The sequence below is a fragment of the Nicotiana tabacum genome, chromosome 11 (assembly GCF_000715075.1).
Source record: "Nicotiana tabacum cultivar K326 chromosome 11, ASM71507v2, whole genome shotgun sequence".
Lineage (NCBI taxonomy): Eukaryota > Viridiplantae > Streptophyta > Magnoliopsida > Solanales > Solanaceae > Nicotiana > Nicotiana tabacum.
This window is the reverse complement of record NC_134090.1, coordinates 46,909,146-46,933,914: the sequence shown is the minus strand read 5'-3', so window position 1 is coordinate 46,933,914 and position 24,769 is coordinate 46,909,146. Positions and strand designations below refer to the sequence as shown.

Below are 24,769 nucleotides of genomic sequence, written 5' to 3'. Positions count from 1 at the left end.
ACAAATCAGTTCCGGAATTTACGCCGTGATCTTAGGGCCGCTGCGGGAATCTCGCTCTTTCTGTTATAAAACCATAACGGTATTATCTCGAGGTTGGTCATACTTGGCCTCGGCGTTCATCGGACACTTCGATCTTCAAGTCTTGCAATCCGCAATCGTGCTCGAGCTCGGTCCATTTTGAACTTAGGCTCGAAGCGACTCTTCGAGCCTATGACATTGGGCACACCTGATTTCGACCGTATACAATGTACCAATTAGGTAATTCCGGTACGAGTGATTTTATTTTGTGCCTCACACAACTTACACTAGTTGTGTGAGGCCTCTTTTTATCTCACATATTTGTGGACCCATATCTTACACATCTGGGTCCACAAAAATTCTGGGACCACACAGTTGTGAGACAAAAAAAGGCCTCACACAACTAGTGTCAGTTGTGTGAGGCACAAAATAAAAAATTTCATAGTTTATAGTCTATGTCTTCCTCTAAATCTCTGGATTTGTTGAGACAAAAGAAAAAAAACGTGGAAGAAAAGAAAGAGAAGACATAGTAGAAGAAAACCCTCTTCAGCGTAAAAGGGTAGGTAATAAAATGTCTAAAGACCGGGTTTGAACCAGGGACCTCTAATGTGCGAAACTAGCGTGATAACCAACTACACCACCCGGACTTGGCTATTAAAATCCATATTTTACATTAGAATAGGAAGGAAGAGCTTCTTTGATCTAATGTTTGAAGAACCAGCATGCTTTGTGCATTAGTCATCTCTCAGATAGAAAATTCAACATTAATATAATTTAATTACGAAATTTGAAGTAGCAGTATATTAACAAAATTGATTGAGAGATCTGAAGTAGCAAAACCTTGGGTAAAGGAAATAAAGCTAAAAACGAAATCTTTTCTTAGAGTAAGACCTTATATTAGTCTCAATACGTTTTAATACGTTAGTTTATTAGCATCAATACGTTTTCCATTTATTTCAGTCATATCATCAACATTGTCATTTATAAATCTATTTTCAATAAATTCAACATGTATAGATTCTATAATGACATTAGATTCTAGATCTAGCAGTTTATAAGCTTTGGAGTGTTGTGCATATCCTACAAAAACACTTTTAATTCCTCTAGGACCCAATTTTGTTCTTTGATGGTCAGGTACTCTATAATAGGATATACACCCCCACACTTTAAAATAATTTAAATTTGGTTTTCTACCATTCCAAAGCTCATAAGGCGAAATATGCATACTTTTTGAAGGCACTCTATTTAAAATATAACATGCAGTTAGTAGTGCTTCACCCCATAAATTATGTGGCAGATGTGCATTAAGTAACATAGCATTAACCATATCCACCAAAGTTCTATTTTTTCTTTCCGCTAACCCATTTTGTTGAGGAGTATAAGGGGCACTCATTTGATGTATTAGGTCATGCTCTTCACAGAACTTATTAAATTCGTTAGGAAAATATTCTCCGCCTCTATCACTTCGAATAATTTTAATTTTCCTACTCCTTTGATTTTCCACAACAGACTTGTATTGTTTAAACTTTTGAAAAGCTTCGTCCTTAGTTCTAAGTAGGAAAACATATGTAAATCTAGAGAAGTCGTCTATAAAAGTAATAAAATATCTTTTGCCTCCTCTAGTTAATTCTCCATTTAATTCACACAAGTCTGAATGTATTAAATCTAATAGTTCTGTGGATCTTTCAACTTTACGAAATGGTTTCTTTGTCATCTTTGCTTGTATGCAAATTTCACATTTTATATGTTGAGTTTTACATGAGATATAACCATTTTTGGACATATAATTCAAGGAGCCAAAATTTAAATGTCCTAGTCTAGCATGCCATAAACAAGAATCAGACTCAATGATGTAAGCAAAAACATAATTTATTTCATTAATACTCAATTTGAACATGCTGTTACAGTTAGCTTTTTCCAACAAAAACTTCATTCTTAGACACTATTACATGATCAGACTCAATAACTATCTTGAAGCCTTTCTTTGACAGCAAAGCAGCGGACATTAAGTTTTTCTTCATATCAGGAACATGATACACATTCAGTAACGTCAACTTCTGGCCAGATGTGAAGTTAATCTCAATACTTCCTTTTCCAGCAACATCTGCCGCAACATGGTTTCCCATCAAAACTTGTTCAGAATCCTGCACTTCTGCATATGTCTTGAACATCTTCTTGTCATAACAGACATGAATAGTAGTACCCGAATCTAGCCACCAGTCTTGAGTATTTGTAGCAGCGGTAGCCACATTCAACTCTGTGACCATACCAATTTGCATTGCGGAAACCATGGCAACCAGTCCTTGGGCAGAATTTTCCACTACGTTTGCCTTTTCAGAATTTCCAGATTTTTTAATCTTTCCAGACTTTTCGGTATTGCCTGCATTGAAATTTATTCCTGCCTTTCTATATCTGCAGTCCCGAATCATATGACCTTTCTTTCCATAATGATGACAACTAAAGTTCTTTCTCTTTTTAAAAGAAGACTTTTTGGAAACTTTCAGATGTTTGTTCCCACTTCCTGAACCATTCTGACTGACAAAATTGACTGCGGAACTCGAAGGCTGACTAATAGCATCACGAGCACGAGTCTCACTTTCAATTTGAATGTGAGTACGAAATTGTTCCACAGTCATTTTATCCATAGAATGTAGGATTTTCTTTCTATAGTCATTCCAAGAGGAAGGCAATTTCGAAAGAATAGCACCTATTTGAAGTGCATCAGGAATTTTAACTTCAAGATCACTTAGTTTTGATACTAAAATTTGCAGTTCATGAATCTGATCAATTATAGGCCTAATATCAAATATTTTAAATTCAAAGTACTGCAGAGCCAGGAATTTGTCAATACCTCGTTTTTCATTCTGGTATGCAGTTTGTAGAGCAGTCCAAATCTCTCTTGGCGACTTCAGATTGCAATAAAGATCATAGAGTCGATCTGTCAAAGTATTCAGAATATGGCCGCGACACAACAGTTCATCATGTTCTCGTTTCTTCCTTGACTACGTCAGAATCTTCTGTTGTGGGCTCAGGCATCGGAGGCAAGGCAGAATCAAGAACATAGTAGATATTGAGAGCGGACAACAAGAATGTCATCTTGTCTCTCCAACGGGTAAAGTTCGTTCCATCAAAGCGATCAAGTTTGATGAACTCCTTCGGATTCTCAATAACAGACATCAATTTCTCCATAGCAGAATAACTCTTTAAGCTTGTTAGAAAATAATAAACAAAATTGGCTTTGAGGCGTGAAAATCAACTGTCCTTAAAGAGTTATCATCTGTATACTAATTTAGGAAAAATACAAAACGATTCTCTTCAGGATACAACAAAGCCTACAATAACACTTGTGATTTTCTATATCCACTTCGTTGGAATTCTTGTATATTTATAGGCAACCAACAGACCCTTTCAGAAAAGATGTATTGTTTCACAAACAGACACGACTATTTATACGAGTTTTGAATTTAAAATTCAAATAAATTTGATTTTTCTGTTAAAAATAATTAACTCTAGGATCTCGTGCCTGTTGAGTCAGTCTCGTGCCTGTTGAGTCAATCTCGTGCCTGTTGAGTGCTATTTCATAATGATCAGTTCCGAGGCTAACAGGTACGGTACGAGTAAGGTCGGTCTCGAAGGTGTTTCACATAACAGGCACAAAACTTCTTTCTTCTGATGTTGGAAGAATCCCACTTCCAACTTGTCAATAACAAACTATCTTACAATACTAATAATAGTTCATCTTAAAAGGAGATTAATATGTATCAATTATCATTTGCCTTGTCAAGGTTAAAGTTTTGCAAATTGAATTTGGGAGCATGTTTGTAACGAGAATAACAGGCTTTACAAGAGCTAAAAAGGCCCAACGAGGCAGTCGGGCCTTAGGCTGTTTCCTTTTTGAGCTTTTTAACGTTTCACCTATTCTGAGATAACGCTTATGGAGTTTTTTTATAGGGATTTTTACATACCTATACTATACACTATTGGAAACCTTATTATGAAAAATGTTCATGTTTTGGTATTTACCCGACCTAAACACATTTTAGTTATAAAATATATACAATCCACCTTAAATGACTGTCAATCCATTATTAGTGCCTTCAATCAAGGGATTGCTAATAGATTACTTATAAATATTACTAATTAGTAATAGATTTACTTATTAGTATTACATATTAGTAATACCAGAATATTTACGCCCTAAATTAGCAATCCATTTGTAAACTTACGCGCAGTTGTTCTTATTTTCGTTAATTAAGCAAAAAAGTAAAGAAAAAGAATTGAAAGAGAAGTAAACAGAAAATCATTTCATCTGATCCTCGCATCAGAGTGTTATGACCAAATGGCTTATTACAGTTTACGAGAATTTAATGGAAGTTCCACATTCATTTCTTCCAAATTATGGCTACATCTACAACTCAAGTAAAAAAAAAAATGTAAAAGGATATAGATGACAGAATTACATAAAAGCAAAGCTATAAATACTGCAAATAAACTAAATTTCACAAATAACTATGAAATATTTTTAAGCACCATTGGGAATATTGGCAGTGTCTTTAGTAGCAGGATTGAGTTCATCCCAAGCTTCAATCCAAGTGACCATAGCATCAGCAAGCTTCACAAAATAAGAATCAATTTTGCCAAGTTTTTCATTAACCTGTTTGGCCATTTCCACATAGCACTTATGGACAATGGTACGATTTTCTACTCAGTTATACACAATTACAATATCATACCACTTAAATATAATTTTTATACAATATGTCTTTTGTATTTAATTATACATAATAAAAACAAATTTTATACAACTAATTATATATTATACAATTTATTTACGACTTATCTACAACTTTTATATATTATTTATACCTAGTTATATACAACTACAATATCATACAACTTAAATACAAGTTTTATACAATATTGTTCAACTTTCGTACAATATTTAAATAAAAAATATATATAAACAATATCATACAATTTTTCTACAATTTTACTATAACTTTACTACAATTTCTTAAGTATAATGTATGTCATGTCTTCTTCTTCTTCTTCTTCGAGATTCAATATGAAATGCCAAAATCAAGTCTAATCTTTCCCAAAATACCTTCAACATTGAGATATAAACAATATTCCCAATTGTTTGCAACAACACCCAATCCAAACAAATAATGGTTTTTAAAAACCCAAATTCGAATTCAATGCTTCAAAGTTTTTTAATGGCTGTCAATATAGTGGAATTATTGCTCTCCTTTCCTTTGCTTTATATTACTGGAATTAAGGATTGAGAGATTGAGAGAGACGTAGAGAGAATTCCCAATTGTTTGCAACAACACCCAATTCAACCAAATAATATTTTTTGAAAACCCAAATTCGAATTCAAAGCTTCAAAGATTTTTAATGGTTGTCAATGGTGAAATTGTTGCTCTCTTTTCCTTTGCTTTACATTACTGGAATTAGGGATTGAGAGATAGGGAGAGACGTAGAGAGAGAGAGCGCAAGAGAGAGGCAGAGAGGGAGAGAGAGAGGAAGAGGGAGAGAGAGAGCGCATGAGTGAGAGATAATAAGAATGTGAAATAATTGATTCTAATATAAAAGGGATACTCATTTAATTCCTAAAGTGTATATAATCGGTAAATTTGTATATAGGAGGTAATTAAATTGAAACTTGAGTAGGGAGGGTAATAAAGTTTTCAATAGTGTATAGGTATATAAAAATCCCTTTTTAAAAAATGAGATTTTTACGTAGCTAATTATTTAAGAGAGAATTATCACTTTTTGTTTCTTTCATTAATAGCAGATTTTTTATATATTATTAATGTATAATAAAGATTATGCGTAGGATTAAAGAGTAGAAAGAATGCACAAACTATAGGATCTATTTTTACCTCATTTGATCTTTTGACATCAAAATAAATACTACGACACAAATTAAGGATTCATTGAGTACCTATTTTTTCAAAAAACTAGTGCAAAAGAATAGGAATTTTAATACCTTTCTCTTCCAGTTCTCTCTTTCTTTTTCCCAAACCCCCCCCCCCCCCCCCCCCCACCCCCCCCCCCCCCCAAAAAAAAAAAAAAAAAAAAAAAACACACACACACACACACACAAAAAAAAAAATCCATTTCATCACCACTTTCATTCCTTTTTGTTTTCCAAGGTGTGTGTGATATATATATAAAGTTTATATGCATAATATTTTTAAAATTGTTATTTGGTATAATTCGCGTATTATGCTGAATATGCGAAGAATGAACTTAAAATATATTAATATACCATTGTTATAAACATGATTTTTTGTTTATAATTTAGTATCCAACGAATACATGGTATAAGACTTATGAATTATGTATACCCAAATAATATATTGTTGGGAGATAGTTTCGGAACTGAATCGTTTGTGATTCTCGTTATATGTTTCTGTTAAGAATGTAATTAATTAGCTACTAATTTTGTAACTTACGTACTTCTGCTAGGATCATACTATGTAGTTGATCAAACTAACTACATCTTTATTAATTATGAAAACAAAGAAATAAAATAGAAAAAGTAAGACAATGCAAGATCACGGTCATATTTAAAGTTGTGCAAAAAAGTTGCCACAGTTGCTTTGAAGAAAATAAAATGAAACTAAGACCAAAAGGAAGCTAAGTATATATTGTTGATTTTGTTATTAATAACAAAAGAAGTGTGAATGAAAAATGGTGGGAAAAGAAATGGAGGAAAGTGAAATTTTGAATGAGTTCACTTTACTAATGCACTTTGTCCCTTATTGGTAGAAGGAAAGAAAATCTTTGTGTATATATAGAGAAACTCATCTTTTAGCTCTTAAAGAGTTAAGAAGAAGGCAAGCCTCGCGCCGTCATTGTCGCTCGGCTTCAGCTTTGACTTCGGATTTGGTCAAAGATTGATTGATTAATCTTTTTGGACAAAATTCTTTTCAAATATTTAATTAATTAATTAACAAAAATTTATTTCGGAATAACCCATAACCCGCGACCCGGTCCGGATTGGCCCGTTTTCTTTCTCGGATTATTTTAAATCCATTTTAATTTTCCCGCAAAAAAAAAATTCCAACAACTATGGCTGTTCTGAAACAGTGTCAAACATGTTCCAACAACTACGATTGTTTTGAAAGGTTGCAAACCTTTTCAGAAACAGTACCAAATTGGCTATAAATATACCTTCTAATCCCAGAATATTTACTTACGAAATTTTCTGATAATCTTCTTCTTCTTCTGCACAAAAATTCCAGTGTGTTTTACAGCCTTCGAGTGGTTCGCTGTTCATCGATGTTTTTGGTACCAACGCTCCAGTGAGTTAAATCGTTCTATCCTGGGAGGATATATTCCAGAACCTCGGGTACTTGAGGGGAATAATTTCCTTAAGTACACACTGTGTATTCAGTGGGCTCGATTTGTTTTTATACCGTTTTCAAAATTTATTTTGAAGTTCAAATATTGTTTTCAGAATTTATTTCTACTAACTTTCTGCTTCTGTTTTCAGAAAGATTATTGTTTTATTTATTTACAGCAATACAGATTAATAACAATCTTAAGGAAATTATATTTATTATATTCTGTATTTTGTCTGAATTTTACTATTCTGATTTGAAGATATAAACACTTCATCAAAGTATTGAAATTCAGAAAACGATTTGAAGAACATAAAATAACTTCATCGTTTTCTGTAAAACAGTATATAAAAACTTTAGGTGTTTTTATTACGTACTGTTTATTGATTACAGTATTATTTACTATTGTGGTTTTGCCATTAATTGATCTCTTCTGTTGTTGACAGTGAGAAATGACAATTGATAACGGAAATCCTTCTGCGACTGTTGGTGCAACGACGATAACCTCGTCAAGCTGCACTGCTGTTCCTCCGGCCGAGAAACCGGGGAGATTTTCTAGAACCAACTTCAAAGGATGGCAGCAAAGGGTGTTCTTCTGGTTTACCACACTTGGTATGCAGAAATTCACTAGTGAAGAGCCTCCAGTGCCTGCTGCGGATACGCCGGACAATGAAAAGTTCATGGTTGTTGAGGCGTGGAAGCAAGTAGATTTTCTTTGCAAAGGCTATATCTTAAGTGCTTTAGAGGATGACTTGTACAATGTGTACATTGCAATGAATACTTCAAAAGAATTATGGGACGCACTTGAGAAGAAGTACAAGACAGAAGATGCATGCTTGAAAAAGTTCGTGGTTTCTAAGTTTCTAGACTATAAAATGATAGACAACAAAACTATGGGAACCCAAGTTCAGGAGCTTCAACTTATTTTTTACGACCTTATTGCTGAAGGTATGGTCGTGAATGAAGCATTTCAAGTGGCTGCTATGATTGAAAAATTGCCTCCTTCGTGGAGAGATTTCAAGAACTATCTTAAGCACAAGTGCAAAGAAATGAAGTTGGAAGATCTTGTGATACATGTAAAGATCGAGGAAGACAACAAAACAGCCGAGAAGAAGTCTCGTGGAAATTCAACGATCATGGGAGCTAATATCGTTGAGGAGACTGCTCCAAAAAGTAAGAAGAGGAAGAGGTCTTCTGGACAAACTAAGGAGCAGAACAAAAAGAAATTCAAGGGCAGCTGCTACAATTGTGGAAAAGTTGGTCACAAAAGCCATGATTGTCGTCTCACGAAAAAGGTTAATAAGAAGGGACAAGCCAACATAGTGGAGAAGAATGATGACATTGATGATCTTTGTGCAATGCTTTCGGAATGCAACCTAGTTGGAAATCCGAAAGAGTGGTGGACTGACTTTGGAGACACTCGACATGTTTGTGCTTTCAAAGAAGCATTTGTGACTTACTCTACTGCTGGTCCTGAAGAAGAAATTTCCATGGAAAATAATGCAACAGCCAAGATTGAAGATTATGGGAAGATATTCCTGAAGATGACTTCCGGCAAGGTGTTAACGCTCAACAACGTTCTTCATATTCCTACTATTAGGAAGAATTTAGTTTCTACTTCTTTACTTGTAAAGAATGGATTCAAATGTGTATTTGTTTCTGATAAAGTTGTTGTAAGCAAGAACAAAATGTATGTTGGAAAAGGCTACCTCACGAAGGGCCTTTTCAAACTCAATGTAATGGTTGTTGACAGTATGAATAAAATTTCAACTTCTTCTTATTTATTGGAGTCAAATGATTTATGGCATATTCGTTTAGGACATGTCAATTATAAAACTTTGTGGAAGTTAATTAATTTAGAAGTATTGCCTAAATTCGAGTGTAATATATCAAAATGTCAAATATGTGTTGAATCTAAGTTTGTAAAACATCCTTATAAGTCTGTTGAAAGGAATTGAAATCCTTTAGACTTAATTCATACTGACATTTTGCGATATGAAGTCGACACCATCTTGAGGTGGAAAAAAGTATTTTATTACTTTTATTGACGATTGCACTAGATATTGTTATGTTTATTTGCTTAATAGTAAGGATGAAGCAATTGAAGCATTTAAGCAATACAAGAATGAGGTAGAAAATCAATTGAATAAAAAATCAAAATTATTAAAAGTGATAGAGGTGGAGAATATGAATCTCCGTTTGCAAAAATATGTTCGAAATCTAAAATTATCCATCAAACTACTGCACCTTACACACCTCAATCCAATGGAATTGCGGAAAGGAAAAATCGGGACATTAAAAGAAATGATGAATTCTTTATTAATAAGTTTCGGATTACCGCAGAGTTTGTGGGGGGAAGCTATCCTTACAGCTAACCGGATACTCAACAGAGTACCCCACAAAAAACGCAATCTATTCCATATGAAAAATGGAAAGGAAGAAAACCCAACTTGAAATATTTCAAAGTGTGGGGGTGTCTAGCAAAGGTACAAGTTCCTTTACCTAAAAGGGGTTAAAATTGGACCAAAAACAGTAGATTGTGTTTTTATTGGATATGCTACAAACAGTAAAGCATGTCGATTTTTTGGTTTATAAATCCAATAATCCCGAGATTCATGTTAATACGGTAATGGAATCAGATAATGCTAAATTCTTTGAAAGCATCTATCCGTATAAAACTGAATACTAGTCTTTAAGTGAAAGACCTAAACGACTTCGGGAAGAACCAAAGGAAAATACTCCAAGTATAGAAGATCCAAGGCATAACAAACGTCAAAGAACATCTACTTCCTTTGGACCAGATTTTGTGACATTCTTGCTTGAAAATGAGCCTCAAAACTTTTAAAGCAGTTATGTCATCTTCTGATTCAGCATTTTGGAAAGAGGCAGTCAATAGTGAGATTCAATCAATTTTGGATAACCATACATGGGAATTGGTTAATCTTCCTCCAGGAAATAAGCCTTTAGGTTCAAAATGGATCTTTAAACGAAAAATTAAAACTGATGGCACTATTGACAAATATAAGACAAGACTTGTTGTCAAAGGTTATAGAAAAAAGGAAGGCCGTGATTACTTTGACACTTACTCCCCAGTAACAAGGATAACATCTATTAGGGTGTTAGTGGTACTAACGGTCGTGTATGGTCTTGAAATCCATCAAATGGATGTTAAAACAGCTTTCTTAAATGGAGAATTAGAGGAAGAGATTTATATGGAACAACCTGAGGGTTTTGTTGTTCCTGGTAAAGAAAAGAAAGTGTGCAAACTTGTTAAGTCGCTTTATGGACTTAAACAAGTACCCAAACAATGGCATGCAAAATTTGACCAAACAATGTTAGCAAATGGATTTAAAATCAACGAGTGTGACAAATGTGTTTATATTAAAAATACTCCAGGTTATGAAGTCATTGTTTGTTTATATGTTAATGACATATTGATAATGAGCAAAAGTATGACAGATATAAATGCTACAAAACGCATGTTGGCTAGCAAATTCGATATGAAAGACTTAGGAGTTGCTGATGTGATCTTAAGAATCAGAATTCACAAGATTCCACAAGGTCTAGCATTATCACGGTCTCACTACATTGAAAAGGTACTTGACAAGTTCAAGTATTTGGATTTCAAAATTGCCAAGACTCCAATTGACGTGAGTTATGCACTTCAAAAGAATGAAGGTGAAAGTGATTCACAACTGGACTATGCAAGAGTATTGAGAAGTTTGATGTATATCATGAATTGTACGCGATCAGATATAGCATGTGCTATTAGCAAACTGAGTCGGTTTACAAGTAATCCCAATCAAATACATTGGATGGCAATGAAACGAGTTTTGGGATATCTGAAACATACCCAAAATTATGCTTTGCATTATAACAAATATCCTTCCGTGATCGAGGGATATAGTGATGCAAACTGGATTACCGAATCATCTAAAGTTAAATCCACGAGTGGATATGTTTTCATAATTGGGGGTGGAGTAGTGTCTTGGAAATCATCCAAACAAACGTGCATCGCCCGTTCTACAATGGAAGCTGAATTCATAGCTTTAGATAAGGCCGGTGAAGAAGCTGAATGGCTCTGAAATTTCTCGGAAGATATTCCATTTTGGCCCAAACCTTTGGCACCTATTTGTATACATTGTGATAGTCAAGCGGCAATAGGTAGGGCAGGGAGCGTTATGTATAACGGAAAATCTCGTCATATTCGACGGAGATACAATACCGTTAGACAACTACTCTTTAGTGGTGTTATCATAATTGACTACGTAAAATCAAGATATAACATGTCGGATCCACTTATAAAAGGCCTATCTAGAGAGGCAGTTGAAAGATCATCAAAGGAAATGGGGTTAAAGGCCTAGGACAAGTCATCATGGCGATAACTCTACCTAGCATACTGGAGATCCCGAGAGCTAGGTTCAAAGAGATCAAACAAAGTTATGAATAATGGTTCAACATTGTCAAATAACTCAACCCATTCTCGTGATGAAGACAATGTTCAAAAAAGAGGTAAAACATTAAGGCTTCTTGATGAGTCAATAAAGTTTAAAGCTTTTTAATGATTTGCTAAGTCTGGCAGGATATGACCAGATAGTGTGTCTTTAGGATTACACGTTTTAGAATCACCTATGTGTGTATGAAGTGTAAGCCGCTTCAAGGGGAATGAAAGTAAAGGCCCATTCTCTTAAACACTCATGAAACCAGGCGGTGTTCATGGCTGAAACGAACACAACCGTGAGAACCATAGATGGTTAAGGATTGATTGTGTGACTTATGTTGTCTAGGTATACAACAAAGTTCGACGGTTCAAAGATATCAAACCTACCAATTGACTGAGTATATCCGATATAAGTTTACTACGGAAAGTTCAAAGGAAAACCTCCTTATGCAGATGCAATTAATTCTTGCATGTGAAACACACACACGTCTGTGCATTCCTTTAAGTTTATAGCCATTCCCCATTCATGTGGGGGATTGTTGGATTTTGTTATTAATAACAAAAGAAGTGTGAATGGAAAATGGTGGGAAAAGAAATGGAGGGAAGTGAAATTTGAATGAGTTCACTTTACTAATGCACTTTGTCCCTCATTGGTAGAAGGAAAGAAAATCTTTGTGTATATATATAGAAGCTCATCTTTTAGCTCTCAAAGAGCTAAGAAGAAGGCAAGCCTCGCGCCATCGTCGCTCGCTCGCTCGGCTCGGCTCAGTTTCGGCTTCGGAGTCGGATTCGGATTTGGATTTGGTCAAAGATCGATTGATTGATTAATCTTTTTGGACAAAATTCTTTTCAAATATTTAATTAATTAACAAAAATTCAATCCGGAATAACCCATGACTCGCGACCCAGTCCGGTTTGGCCCGTTTTCTTTCCCGAATTATTTTAAATCCGTTTAATTTTCCCCAAAAAAAATTCCAACAGCTATGACTATTCTGAAACAGTGTCAAACCTGTTCCAACAGTTATGGTTGTTCTGAAAGGTTGCAAACCTTTTCAGAAACAGTACCAAATTGGCTATAAATATACTTTCTAATCCCAGAATATTTACTTACGAAATTTACTGATAATCTTCTTCTTCTTTTGTACAAAAATTCCAGTGTGTTTTATAGCTTTCGAGTGGTTCGCTGTTCATCGGCGTTTTTGGTACCAACACTCCGGTGAGTTAAATCGTTCTATCCTGGGAGGATATATTCTAGAACCTCGGGTACTTGAGGGGAATAATTTCCTTAAAGATACATTGTGTATTCAGTGAACTCGATTTGTTCCTATACCGTTTTCAAAATTTATTTTGAAGTTCAAATACTGTTTTCAGAATTTATTTCTACTAACTTTCTGCTTCTGTTTTCAGAAAGATTATTGTTTTATTTATTTACAGCAATACAAATTAATAACATGTATTTAATATGTGTTTATCTATATCTATCTATACTATATTAAAAGCATGAAGGCCCTTAGCGAAATGTTGTTCGCTATTTTTAACCTTTAAAATATAGAGTTCATATTAGACAAAATAGTAATTTGAGTATTTCATTAATATTTAGAAATAAGTATTTAATTATATTAAAAGCACGAAGGCCCTTAACGAAATGTCGTTTGCCTTTTTTATCCTTTAAAAATAGAATTCACAATAGATAAAATAATAATTTGATTATTTTTCCTAAAATTTAGGATGTTGAAATCAACTACAATTTTTGTTATTAAATCTTTCCTTATATGAATAATATAAACAATTCTAATTTTTAGAACTTTAAAAAACCAAAATTTAGCTACGCATGTAGTTGTGCACGTATATAGACTTTTAAGGAAGATTCCTAACAAAGCAAAACATTTAAATTCTTTTTTGGGAACTTTTACAAGTGTGATATGCAAAAACACACATTTTATAAATTTAGGGTGTATCGCCGAAATAAAAATTTACAAGCATATTTTTTATACTAATTAATTAGAAACTGAAATTATAATTTTCTGTTTAAGAGTTGTCTTCCGGTATCTGACTCTGGGTTTATACCCCAAAACTTGATCCTACATTAGAATTTAACAACCAAATAATTGTCACGACCCTAAAATCCCTCCAAAGAAGTCATGATGGCACCTAGTACTATATTAAAAGCACGAAGACCCTTAGCGAAATGTCGTTCGCCTTTTTACCCTTTTAAAAATAGTTCATAATGTACAAAATAGTCATTAGATTTTACTAATATTTAAAAATAATCATTTAATTATTTTCCTAATATGTAGGAGTATTTATTTATTTATTTTCCTAATATTTAGAATTTTAATTATTTAATTCTGGAATTTCTACACATTTCAATTCAAATTAGGAAAGTTTCGTCCGCTTTGTAAGAGTTTGTTTTGTTAATAAAGTTTTACACTTTCAACTCATTCAAATTTAGGAGTATTATATTAAAGAGAAAAATCATAATAAAGAAAAACAATTTGAAGGAAACGGGTGAAAGATCCCATGTATTTTCAACGACGGGATTTTGTTATTATTTTCGACTTTTATATTTTATTCACTTATTTATTTTAGTGTTTGTATAGTTCGTATAGCATTAAAAAATATCTAATTAAGAATTTAAATAATTTTGAAATTTCTTGACTTCAAAATCATAAGTATTAATAATAATAAAACTAGATTGAAATAGCTCCTAAAATAGTATTTGTATATATATGATACAAGAGTAAACGTTATGTTTTATTTTACTAAAAGTAATAATAGTAATAGCGTATTAATAAATATGTATAGAATATATAAATAATGTATTTGATATTCTATATTATTTTCTAGAAGCATAATGTATAATTAGGTGAATGACAGATAAATCAAACAAATTATAAATATTAAAATTATGTAATTCCACAAAGCTGTTTGTTGACCAAGTTTTATTCGAGAAAAATCTAATAATGTACTGTAAATTAAAATACTTATTTATTTTTTAACATTTAAGACTTTAAGTACCTAAATTTTTTATTAAATTTTTCTATTTGAGTTATGTAGGACTCCTAATATTAGAAATTTAAAATTGAATAAGATTTTGCTTATGTTGTAATATTTATCTATCTATCTATATTAAAGGCTTTCATTTAATTTTATTTTATAATTCAAGGCACATTAATATAATATTTATGTAATTTTTAAGAATTTTATATTTGACATGACTACACGTAATGCGCGTATCCTATTACTAGTACTGTAGAAAAAGATAGTAGCTTCTCAGATGCCGTATTCCTTCTACAACCGTTGGTGTATCTATCGGATTCAACAGAATAATTGACTAAATTCCAAGCATTGGATTCGACTTTTCTTTTCCTTTGTTGAAAATGTTTGTTTTGCTTTCTTGAAAATTACAGCATTTTATGTATCGTTATGCAATAGGATGAAAAGGCAATTAGAGGCAAACACGGGATTATAATTAAGTACAAATTCCAATATTTTTTTTTTCTTTCCAAATTTTGTTGGAATTAAATGGTATATATAATTCACTTTTTCTGAGGGTGGGACTTGCAAGTTACATTCTTGTGGTCCAGTACACATTTATTTGGTTGCTAGGACCCTATATTTCATGCAATGTCCATGGCGGGCCTTTTTCACTTTTAGCCAGTGCCAAAAAATATTTAGATTCTGTTGCTGACAAAATGTATAAAATTTATATATTTTTTATATATGATATACAAAAAAAAAATATTTTTTCGATTATTATTTTAAAAGCAACTATACGGTATTATTTTCCCTTATTATTTTTTGTGGGAGGCCGATCGTTGGAGTAAGTTTGATGAAAATGTGGTCAATTTTGAAACAGTAAGTGGCCATTCATAAGCTGATGAGATAAAACTGTACTTCATTGTCATATTCATGTAAAAGCATTGACCTTTTCTGAGACTGTAGATAATAATTAAACCTTCCTTATCTAGCCACAAATAACGAGTTCCAAGTTGGGAAAACCCCACCAAAAACCCTCAATAATTCGAATGATCCAAACTTGGGGGAGAGAATCTAAATTCTTGTGGAATTGAATCTTTCACCACACTAGCCACTCTTAGTGGTAAATCCACTTTAGGAAGTGCACTTGAGAAATAGTAAAAGAAAACCCCACATGACAATCAATAAAAGTTATATATGCTTGAATCTCAAATTTAGTTGGATCGACGGTATAAATCATGGACATCTTTACACAAAAGAGCCGATCAAATTTATTATTTATTTTCTTTAGTCGGTGTACATAAATTATACAGTAAAATGTTTTCACACAAATAATTGACCGAATTTACTATTTACTTTTCCTATCGATTATACAAAGAGGAGCTTGGAACAACAGTAGGTTGTCTCTATGTAACATATGGATCAGTGGTTCGAGCCATGGAAGCAACCACTAATGCTTGCATTAGGGTAGGTTATCTACATCACCCCTTGGGATGCGACCCTTCCCTGGATCCTGCGTGTACACGTGAAGTATTGTGCACCAGGATCCCCTATTTTATACACATAAATAATACAATAATTATACACGAGTTGTACACATATTGTATATATCCGCTGACTATTTTTCATTTAAGCGGTTGAGTGGACGACTAATTAGGTTAATTTGTTTACATTCATTTATATTTAATATTTTTTTTTTCAAATCAGTGTTCAGAAAACACATCACTATTAGAGATTTTTTACGATGATTGCTAATCTGCTCTAATCTTATTTATAAACTCGATATTAGAACCAATGGTACTTGCGAAACTCATATTGTTGAATTAACACCACGTAAATTGATCTAAAATTAAATGGGATGGTAGTGGGAAGGAGTGACGTAGCTTTTCATACATTGAAAGGCTCAAACAGAGAATCTGAAAAGGAAAATCACTAAGGAATCATCAGCCAACCATTGATAGGTAGGTACCACTATGATTATTGTATGTTTTAACATAACATCAGCACCATGACCTAATTAAACTATTATTCTTAATCTTATCTCATGTCTAAGTGGATATATTATTGGACATCATTATTTATTTATGTTAACTTATGGTTAGTACACTAAATGTCACTAAAGTCCGTTAATAATTTTGTATATGTATATCTCTGCCTGCATGCGTGCGTGAGTGCTGACGTCTGCATCGAAAATTTCATGAAACTAATTGTAGAAGCTCATCGAAAAGGTCCAAATAGTAAGTTAAAAATTCATAACCGAGATGAAAAAGATTCTTTCGACCTTAATTAGGGTCTCGGGTTCAAGTTTCGACTCCTTTAACCGAATTAGTCGAAAAAGTCAATACGAATATTAATTGACGTAGAGTGAAAAATTAAAAAAAAATTCATAGAGTAATTTTATTCCATCACCCTGTGTATAATAATACTATATTCTTGAAAGAGAGGCCATGCAAATCATAATTTAGATTCTTTTTTCTTTTTTCCTTTTCCTCCTCCTTGATTTCTTTGTACACTGATATATGCTCGCCTAACTTGATCGTGACAAACTAGTCCTTTAAAGTGAGACACATAAGCTAGAGAACAATCTTGAATTTTAGTCCGCATGAAAAGATTAAAATATAAAAAAAAGTTGAAAATATACCGTTGTAAATTCTGATACTCCTCTAATTTTTTAATCTAATATTTAAATTTTCAAGCATATATTTCATAAGGGGTGTTTGACTAATTAAATAATTACCTTTATCTCTTCCTCAAATATCGACTAGGTAACATTATATAGATGGGATAGTAAGCTACGCTGGAATTGATTAAAAAATTAATAGCTTCGTGGTTTTTGAAATGACAAATATTTAGGACATTTTTAATGAACAAAGTGACAGCTTGAACTTAAAAACTATAATATATATTTATATAAAATATCAAAAATTATAATCTAATTTTCATTAATTATGAGTCCATTAATCTTAGCAAACTTAATATTAAGAATAAATTGTGATTTAATCTTAAAGAGATGCGGATTCTATGATCTGACTGAAATGAAAGGTCAATATGATTCTTTTCAATTCCATAAAGTAGTAATTACGTCATAATTAATTTAAGTTGGGTAAATTGGAGATGTACATTTCAATTAGCTATATCGACGACATATATAAAATGTTATTACTAGTGAAGTAGGGTTATTCCAACTTTAAGGAGATGTTTCCAAGTCATCCTTGATCTAGGGAGTGCCAAACCCTCACAAGTGAGCTTAAGACGTGAATCCAAATTTATTTGGTCAGCGAATTTTGTATATTTGATAATTAAAACCAAAAAAAAAAGGAACAAAGAATGTTCATTGCTTTATCTATAGCAAATACGAATTACCAAAATACCCTTGGTCGTCTTATAGACGTCCACTTATTATATGGTTAATACGTAAAACAGATTTGTGGACCAACATTTGCAACCGACATGAATAATAAAGATTAATTAAAAGGAGGAAAAGAAAGGAAAATTTCCATTTTTTTTTTCTTTTTCGTAAAAAAGGCACAAAATATGTAAGTACGGAGACTTCGCAACATGAATGGAAAGTTACGTGTCACTATACATATATTTTCTTAGATGACATAATTTTTTTTTCTAAAGGTGCTGTTGGACTAAACAGCTTCAGTGGGGACGTATGTTTTTCCTACTAGCAATCACAAAGTTATAAGTACCATTTCTTTTACTTCTATTCTAATTAATTAAACTCTTTAATTTTCCTTGTTCCTGTTGGGATATTACTTAGTGGTGCAGGTGTTCCATGATGAAGTTGGTGTAAGTTAAAAATTTATTGATTTGGGTGAATAGGTCCACAAATGTCCCCTTGTATACATTCTAAAAACGCAGAGGACTCAATCCCAGCCTTTGTTGGTGATGATCTTTTAATTAACTTGTCTTGATAACAAGAAGTGCAAGAAAATTCATTATTTAAAAGAATTTTCAAATTCTTTGATGGATGCCCATTTGAGTTTTCTATGATTCGTCTCATCACAATTGATCCAGGATGACCCAATCGATCATGCCAAAGTACAAAAGTATTGGAAGCAGTAACCTTTTGGTTTAAGGTAGAATGTGCCTCAATTGCACTAATTTTTGTCCAATACAGGCCACAAGATAAAGATGAGAACTTCTCAATAATTCTTTTCTGGCCAGAGACATTCTTGGTAACGATGAGATATTCCATATTATTCTCATATATTGTCTCAATATGAAATCCATTTCTGCGGATATCTTTAAAACTCAACAAGTTCCTCTTAGACTTGGAGGAGAACATTGCATTCTCTATGATAATTATTGTTCCCATAGGCAGAGTTATAGTAGCTCTTCCAGAGCCTTCAATTAGATTACTACTACCAGAAATTGTAGTAATATCTGATAATAGGCTAAATCTAGGTAATTTGGCGATTGTTTATGATTCCACTTGATTATATTCCAATATCATAATATGATTAATTGATGAAAAATAGGCTCTAATTGTGAATTGTATACATTTCAGGTTGAGGAGCCTATGTGATGCCTTAAAAGTGTGATTTGGAACCATTTTGGAGCAAGAAAGACTCCTCGGAGCTGAGTACGCTTGAAGACGAGGAAAAGAAACGATGAAACAGAAAACTGGACATGCGTGCCCAGGTGCGCGCCCGTGCTACTTTTAGCGCGTCCAAGACAGAATCCTCAGCCAACTAGCGCGGCCAGATGCGCGTCCAAGCGCGGTCGCGCTAGTCCAAATTTCGGGAAGAATTATTTAGGGGCAAAATTGGAAATATGGAGGAAAACCCACTTAACCTATATAAAGTCAAGCTCGCCCAAGGAAGTTTTTGAGAGTCAAGATATAGAGAGACAAGAGGCAAGGAGGAGATTTGACCATCAAGTTCTTCTTTTCTTCTCTTGGTTTTTGCTATTTGGGATGAAATTGAACCTATTTGTGATGAACACTAGTATGAGTAGCTAAAACCTATTGTTCTAGGGTCATGGGTGAAACATGAATGTTGTTGTTTGAAGTTTAATTTGACAAAGTTGGTTTATCATCTTGGGTTGTTTATTTAATTCTGCTTTTAATTATTTTGCTGAGTAGCTAACAGTGAAATACTATCTACGAATCTTTAGTTGAACTCGAAAGTGGGAAATTTAGATTGCATATAGAACTAAATAGAGCAAGTTCTTGAACCCGGGCCTCGGGGAACGGATTAGCAATTGTGATAGACATATACCCAATTGCCTTGCTTGGTTGAAATACAGGAATTGTAAATGCATTCTTGTTAATCTTAATTCCATAGACATATAGGCATTGAATTAACTTGAATAGGCGAGTAAGGACTCGACATATTCTTATGAGTAACATTAACCCTGTCAATCAACAATCCAGGTAAATCGATTAGTCATTTTAAGCTAAGAACATAACACGATTGTTAATTAGCCTGTGACCCTGGAATATCCTCTCCTACTGTTTGTTACTCGGACTTGTTGTTTGTTTGGTTAATTGCTCTAGTTAGATTATTGCTTGGTAATTAGGTAGTAAAACAATTACATCTCTATTTTGTGGAAAAAAATCTCTTGAATAGACAAATTAATTGAGTTTGAATTAGTCAACAGTTAATCATAACTCTTCGTGGGAACGATACTCTACTCACTACTCTATTACTTGACGATCACGTGCACTTGCGTGAGTGTTTTTGGTCGCAACAAGTTTTTGACGCCGTTGCCAGGGACTTAGAAATTAGCTACTTGACTGAGTTGAGTTTTTATTATTTATTTATTCAAGTTTTAATTTTCAGTTCACTTTGTTTGTGCCAATACAGGTTTTCTTTTCTTGAATGCGAAGAAGTAGAAGCGCAAACAATCTCCTTCCTCTTGATCCCGAAATTGAACAAATACTTCACAGATTGAGGAGGGAGGTGGACGCTAGAACTAGAATTGAAAGAGAGTTGGTCATCGTAGTTCAACCACAGCCAATTGAGATGGCAGGTAATGAGGAACGCGCGATGATCGAAGCCGCAAGGCCAGTGTGGATAATATGACTCAGGCTATTGTGAAGCCTGATATCACTGGGCACTTTGAGCTAAAACAATACAAGGTGCAGCTGATCCAGTCCACAGGGCTATTTGTGGGCTTACTTCATGAAGACCCGCAGAAACTCTGGCAGTAGTTGGTTAGCAGCTTTGCTAAGCAAGGCATGATAAGGAATGTCGAACGGACTGAGAGTGTTCCTTGCGCGGGTTGAATACCGTTTGAACCATGAGGGTTCAGTAGCATTGGGACCTCGTCAGGTTGAGACGTTTTGTTCATGTTAAGCAGCAAGTTGGAGTTGTTGGCCGTTTTGACGAAGGAAATGGACAACCCCAGTTTCTTTCGTAAGTCTGTGCTTCAGTTGAATATGATGATATGCCGATGAGTCGGGTGGTCAGGGAAAGGCCATGTTTGCCAGGTCGTGCAGCCATATTGCAAAGAATGTGAGCCATGGACTATAAACAAAGGGCATGATCGTGAAGAGATCTTGCCGAACCTTTTGTATATCAAGTAAATCAGAAAATTGGCCTTGGCCTCCAAACTCTTATGTGTCTTTTACTTCATTATCTTTCCAGCCTTGTGTATTGCGCATTTGCCATTCCTTGAGCATGAAATGGTGCTTAATTTGGGTTAGGACTGAAGCTAGCAGCAGCATAAAGGCTGTCTAGTTGTCCGCACGTAGCTTACTGGAGTTAAGCCCGTGACAAATTGGTATCAGAGCTTTCTGAGTTTGGCAAGCATGTAATGAAGTCCATTGTGACGCTATCCCATGGAAAACACGGTCCCACGGCCCGCCAAGACAATTATGGTGGATGTCTACTCTTCTTCTATGATCTTCATCTCAAATGCTTAATGACATATTCAATGACATATTTTGTATGTTCAATGACATATTTCATGACATATTTTCTTCACTTTTTATGCCTATATAAAGGCCTTGTAATAGATAGGAAAATACATACAATTGAAGAAGAAAATCTCTTCCTTTCTCTCTATCTCTATTTCTTGTTCATGTTTTACTAAATTGTCTTTATTTCTTGTGCATGTTTTACTAAATTACTTTTATTTCATAACACGTTATCAGCACGAGGCTCTACCATCTCAAGAAGATCTTTGAGAAAATTAAGGTATAATTTTTCTCAAATTTGTATTTTTTAAATTATGTCTGATATTATGAAAAGAAAGTTCATTGCCCTTGAAATTTCGGGCAAGAACTATATGACATGGGTATTGGATGTTGAAATCCATTTAGATGCAATGGGTCTTGGAGACGCCATTAAAGATAAAGATAAAGATAAAGCATCTACCCAAGACTGTGCTAAGGCCTTGATTTTCTTGCACCGTCACCTTGATGAAGGGTTGAAAATTGAATATCTCACAGTAAAAGATCCACTTGTTTTGTGGAATGGTTTAAAGGAAAGATATGACAACTTAAAGTTGGTCACTCTTCCACAAGCACGATATAATTGAGCTCATCTTAGGCTCCAAGACTTTAAGTCTGTTTCTGAATATAATTCTGCTATGTTTAGAATTATTTCTAAATTGAAACTCTGTGGAGATAATATCAGTGACTATGATATGCTTGAAAAAACGTTTACAACGTTTCATGCCTCCAATATGGTCTTGCAACAGCAGTACCGAGAGAAAGGCTTCACAAAGTACTCTCAGTTGATTTCTCTTCTACTTGTGGCTGAACGAAACAATGAATTGCTTATGAGAAATCACGAAAATCAACCCATTGGGTCTACACCATTACCTAAAGAGGATGAGGTGTATTCCCATTTTGCTAATCGTGGAAAAGGTTGTGGTCATATTCGTGGTCGTGGTCGTGGCCTTATCCAAGGAAGAAATTTTCCGGTGTTAATAATCCTCCACCGAAAAATAACTTCCAAATATGGAAAGGGAAAGATGAGAAGCGAAACGCAGAGGGTTCAGAAACAAAATGCTATCGTTCCGGTGGAAAAGTGCATTGGGCAAAAATTTGTCGCATACCAAAACATTTGGTTGAGCTTTATCAAGCATCTCTGAAGAATAAAGGCCCTGAAGCCAATCTTGTCTATGACAATGAATTTGACATCACTCACTTGGATGTGGCAGATTTTTTTGAGCACCCTGATGAAAAAATAAACCACTTGATCTGTGATGGATCTGTGGTTAGAGATGATTGAGCAATTTAATTTTTACGCTTTCCTACTCGTAGTATGTAATGAATAAACATCTCGTAATTTTTATTGCACTTTATAATTCTTCTTATGTAGTTCTTAAGAATATTTTTATTTCCGAAATTTTATAAATTTCACAAACAATGAGTAATATCCTATTAATTAGTATTCTAGTCTCAGTGATTTTTTAACAATTTTAACTTTCCTTTACGTTGCTTTAATTCTATTTAAGAAAAGGTTACAAGCACCCTGGAACAACTTTTGTTACTTCACCCTCAATTATTTTTATGAGTATGTTCTTTTCTTACACGGATCAATTATTTTTCATACAATGTGTAGGAAAATGCAAATAATTTATACATGTAAATAAATTTGTTGTAGTTATTTAGTCATATGTATACTTGTATTATTTTTTGCGTAATTATTTGTATAATAATTAAAATTTGCCAGAAAATGCATTAAATGCTGATATTGAATTATTGGTTTAACTTTATTTCTTTTCCATTTTTCTCTAAAAATACTAATATTTATTCATATACTTCTTTTATATGTCAAACTACGAGAAGCAAATATGGATATCTTTCAAAGCAAACTTGGATCAAAGTTCAATTGTAAAAATATGTGCTTAATTGATTCATGTACGACACATACAATATTCAAAGAGAAGAAATATTTCTCTCATTTAAATATGTGTAAGACAGATATTACTACAATTTTTAGTAGTAGTAATCTAATTGAAGGCTGTGGAAGAGCTACTATAACTCTGCCTATGGGAACAATAATTATCATAGAGAATGCAATGTTCTTATCCAAGTCCAAGAGGAACTTGTTGAGTTTTAAACATATCCGCAGAAATGGATTTCATATTGAGACAATAGATGAGAATAATATGGAATATCTCATCGTTACCAAGAATGTCTCTAGCCAGAAAAGAATTATTGAGAAGTTCCCATCTTTATCTTGTGGCCTGTATTGGACAAAAATTAGTGCAACTGAGGCACATTCTACCTTAAACCAAAAGGTTACTACTTCCAATACTTTTGTACTTTGGCATGATCGATTGAGCCATCCTGGATCAATTATGATGAGACGAATCATAGAAAACTCAAATGGGCATCCATCAAAGAATTTGAAAATTCTTTTAAATAATGAATTTTCTTGCACTTCTTGTTATCAAGACAAGTTAATTAAAAGACCATCACCAACAAAGGTTGGGATTGAGTCCCCTGCGTTTTTAGAACGTATATAAGGGGACATTTGTGGACCTATTCACCCACCTAATGGGTCGTTTAGATATTTTATGGTCTTAATAGATTTATCTTCTAGATGGTCTCATGTATGCCTATTGTCATCTCGCAACCTCGCATTTGCAAAATTAATGGCACAAATAATCCGATTATGGGCACAATTTCCCGAAAATCCAATTAAGTCCATTAGACTTGATAATGCTGATGAGTTTTCATACCAAGCATTTAATGATTATTGCTTATCAATTGGAATAAAAGTGGAACATCTTGTAGCTCATGTTCACACTCAAAATGGCTTTGCAGAGTCTTTAATTAAACGTCTGCAATTGATAGCAAGACCGTTACTCATAAAAATGAAGTTGCCCACTTTTGTTTGGGGTCACGCCATTTTGTATGCAGTAATGCTAATTCGTCTCAGACCGACAAATTATCACAAATATTCCCCGTTGCAATTAGTTTTGGGTCATGAACCTAATATATCTCATCTAAGAATTTTTGGATACGCTGTATATGTGCCTGTAGCACCCTCATATCGCACCAAGATGG

General features: G+C 33.7%; 1 protein-coding gene and 1 non-coding gene across 2 annotated transcripts; one reads left to right on the top strand and one right to left on the bottom strand.

Annotated features, from left to right (window-relative positions):
• Window positions 1-590: 590 nt before the first annotated feature.
• On the bottom strand, window positions 591-665 carry TRNAA-CGC (transfer RNA alanine (anticodon CGC)). The gene has a single exon. It is a non-coding gene; the product is annotated as a tRNA-Ala (tRNA).
• A 21,766-nt stretch (window positions 666-22,431) lies between these two features.
• LOC142165828 (uncharacterized) lies at window positions 22,432-22,982 on the top strand. The gene is made up of 2 exons (XM_075224205.1): window positions 22,432-22,615; window positions 22,717-22,982. Exons 1-2 carry the CDS (start codon window positions 22,432-22,434, stop codon window positions 22,980-22,982), a joined length of 450 nt encoding a protein of 149 aa, XP_075080306.1.
• Window positions 22,983-24,769: the final 1,787 nt, after the last annotated feature.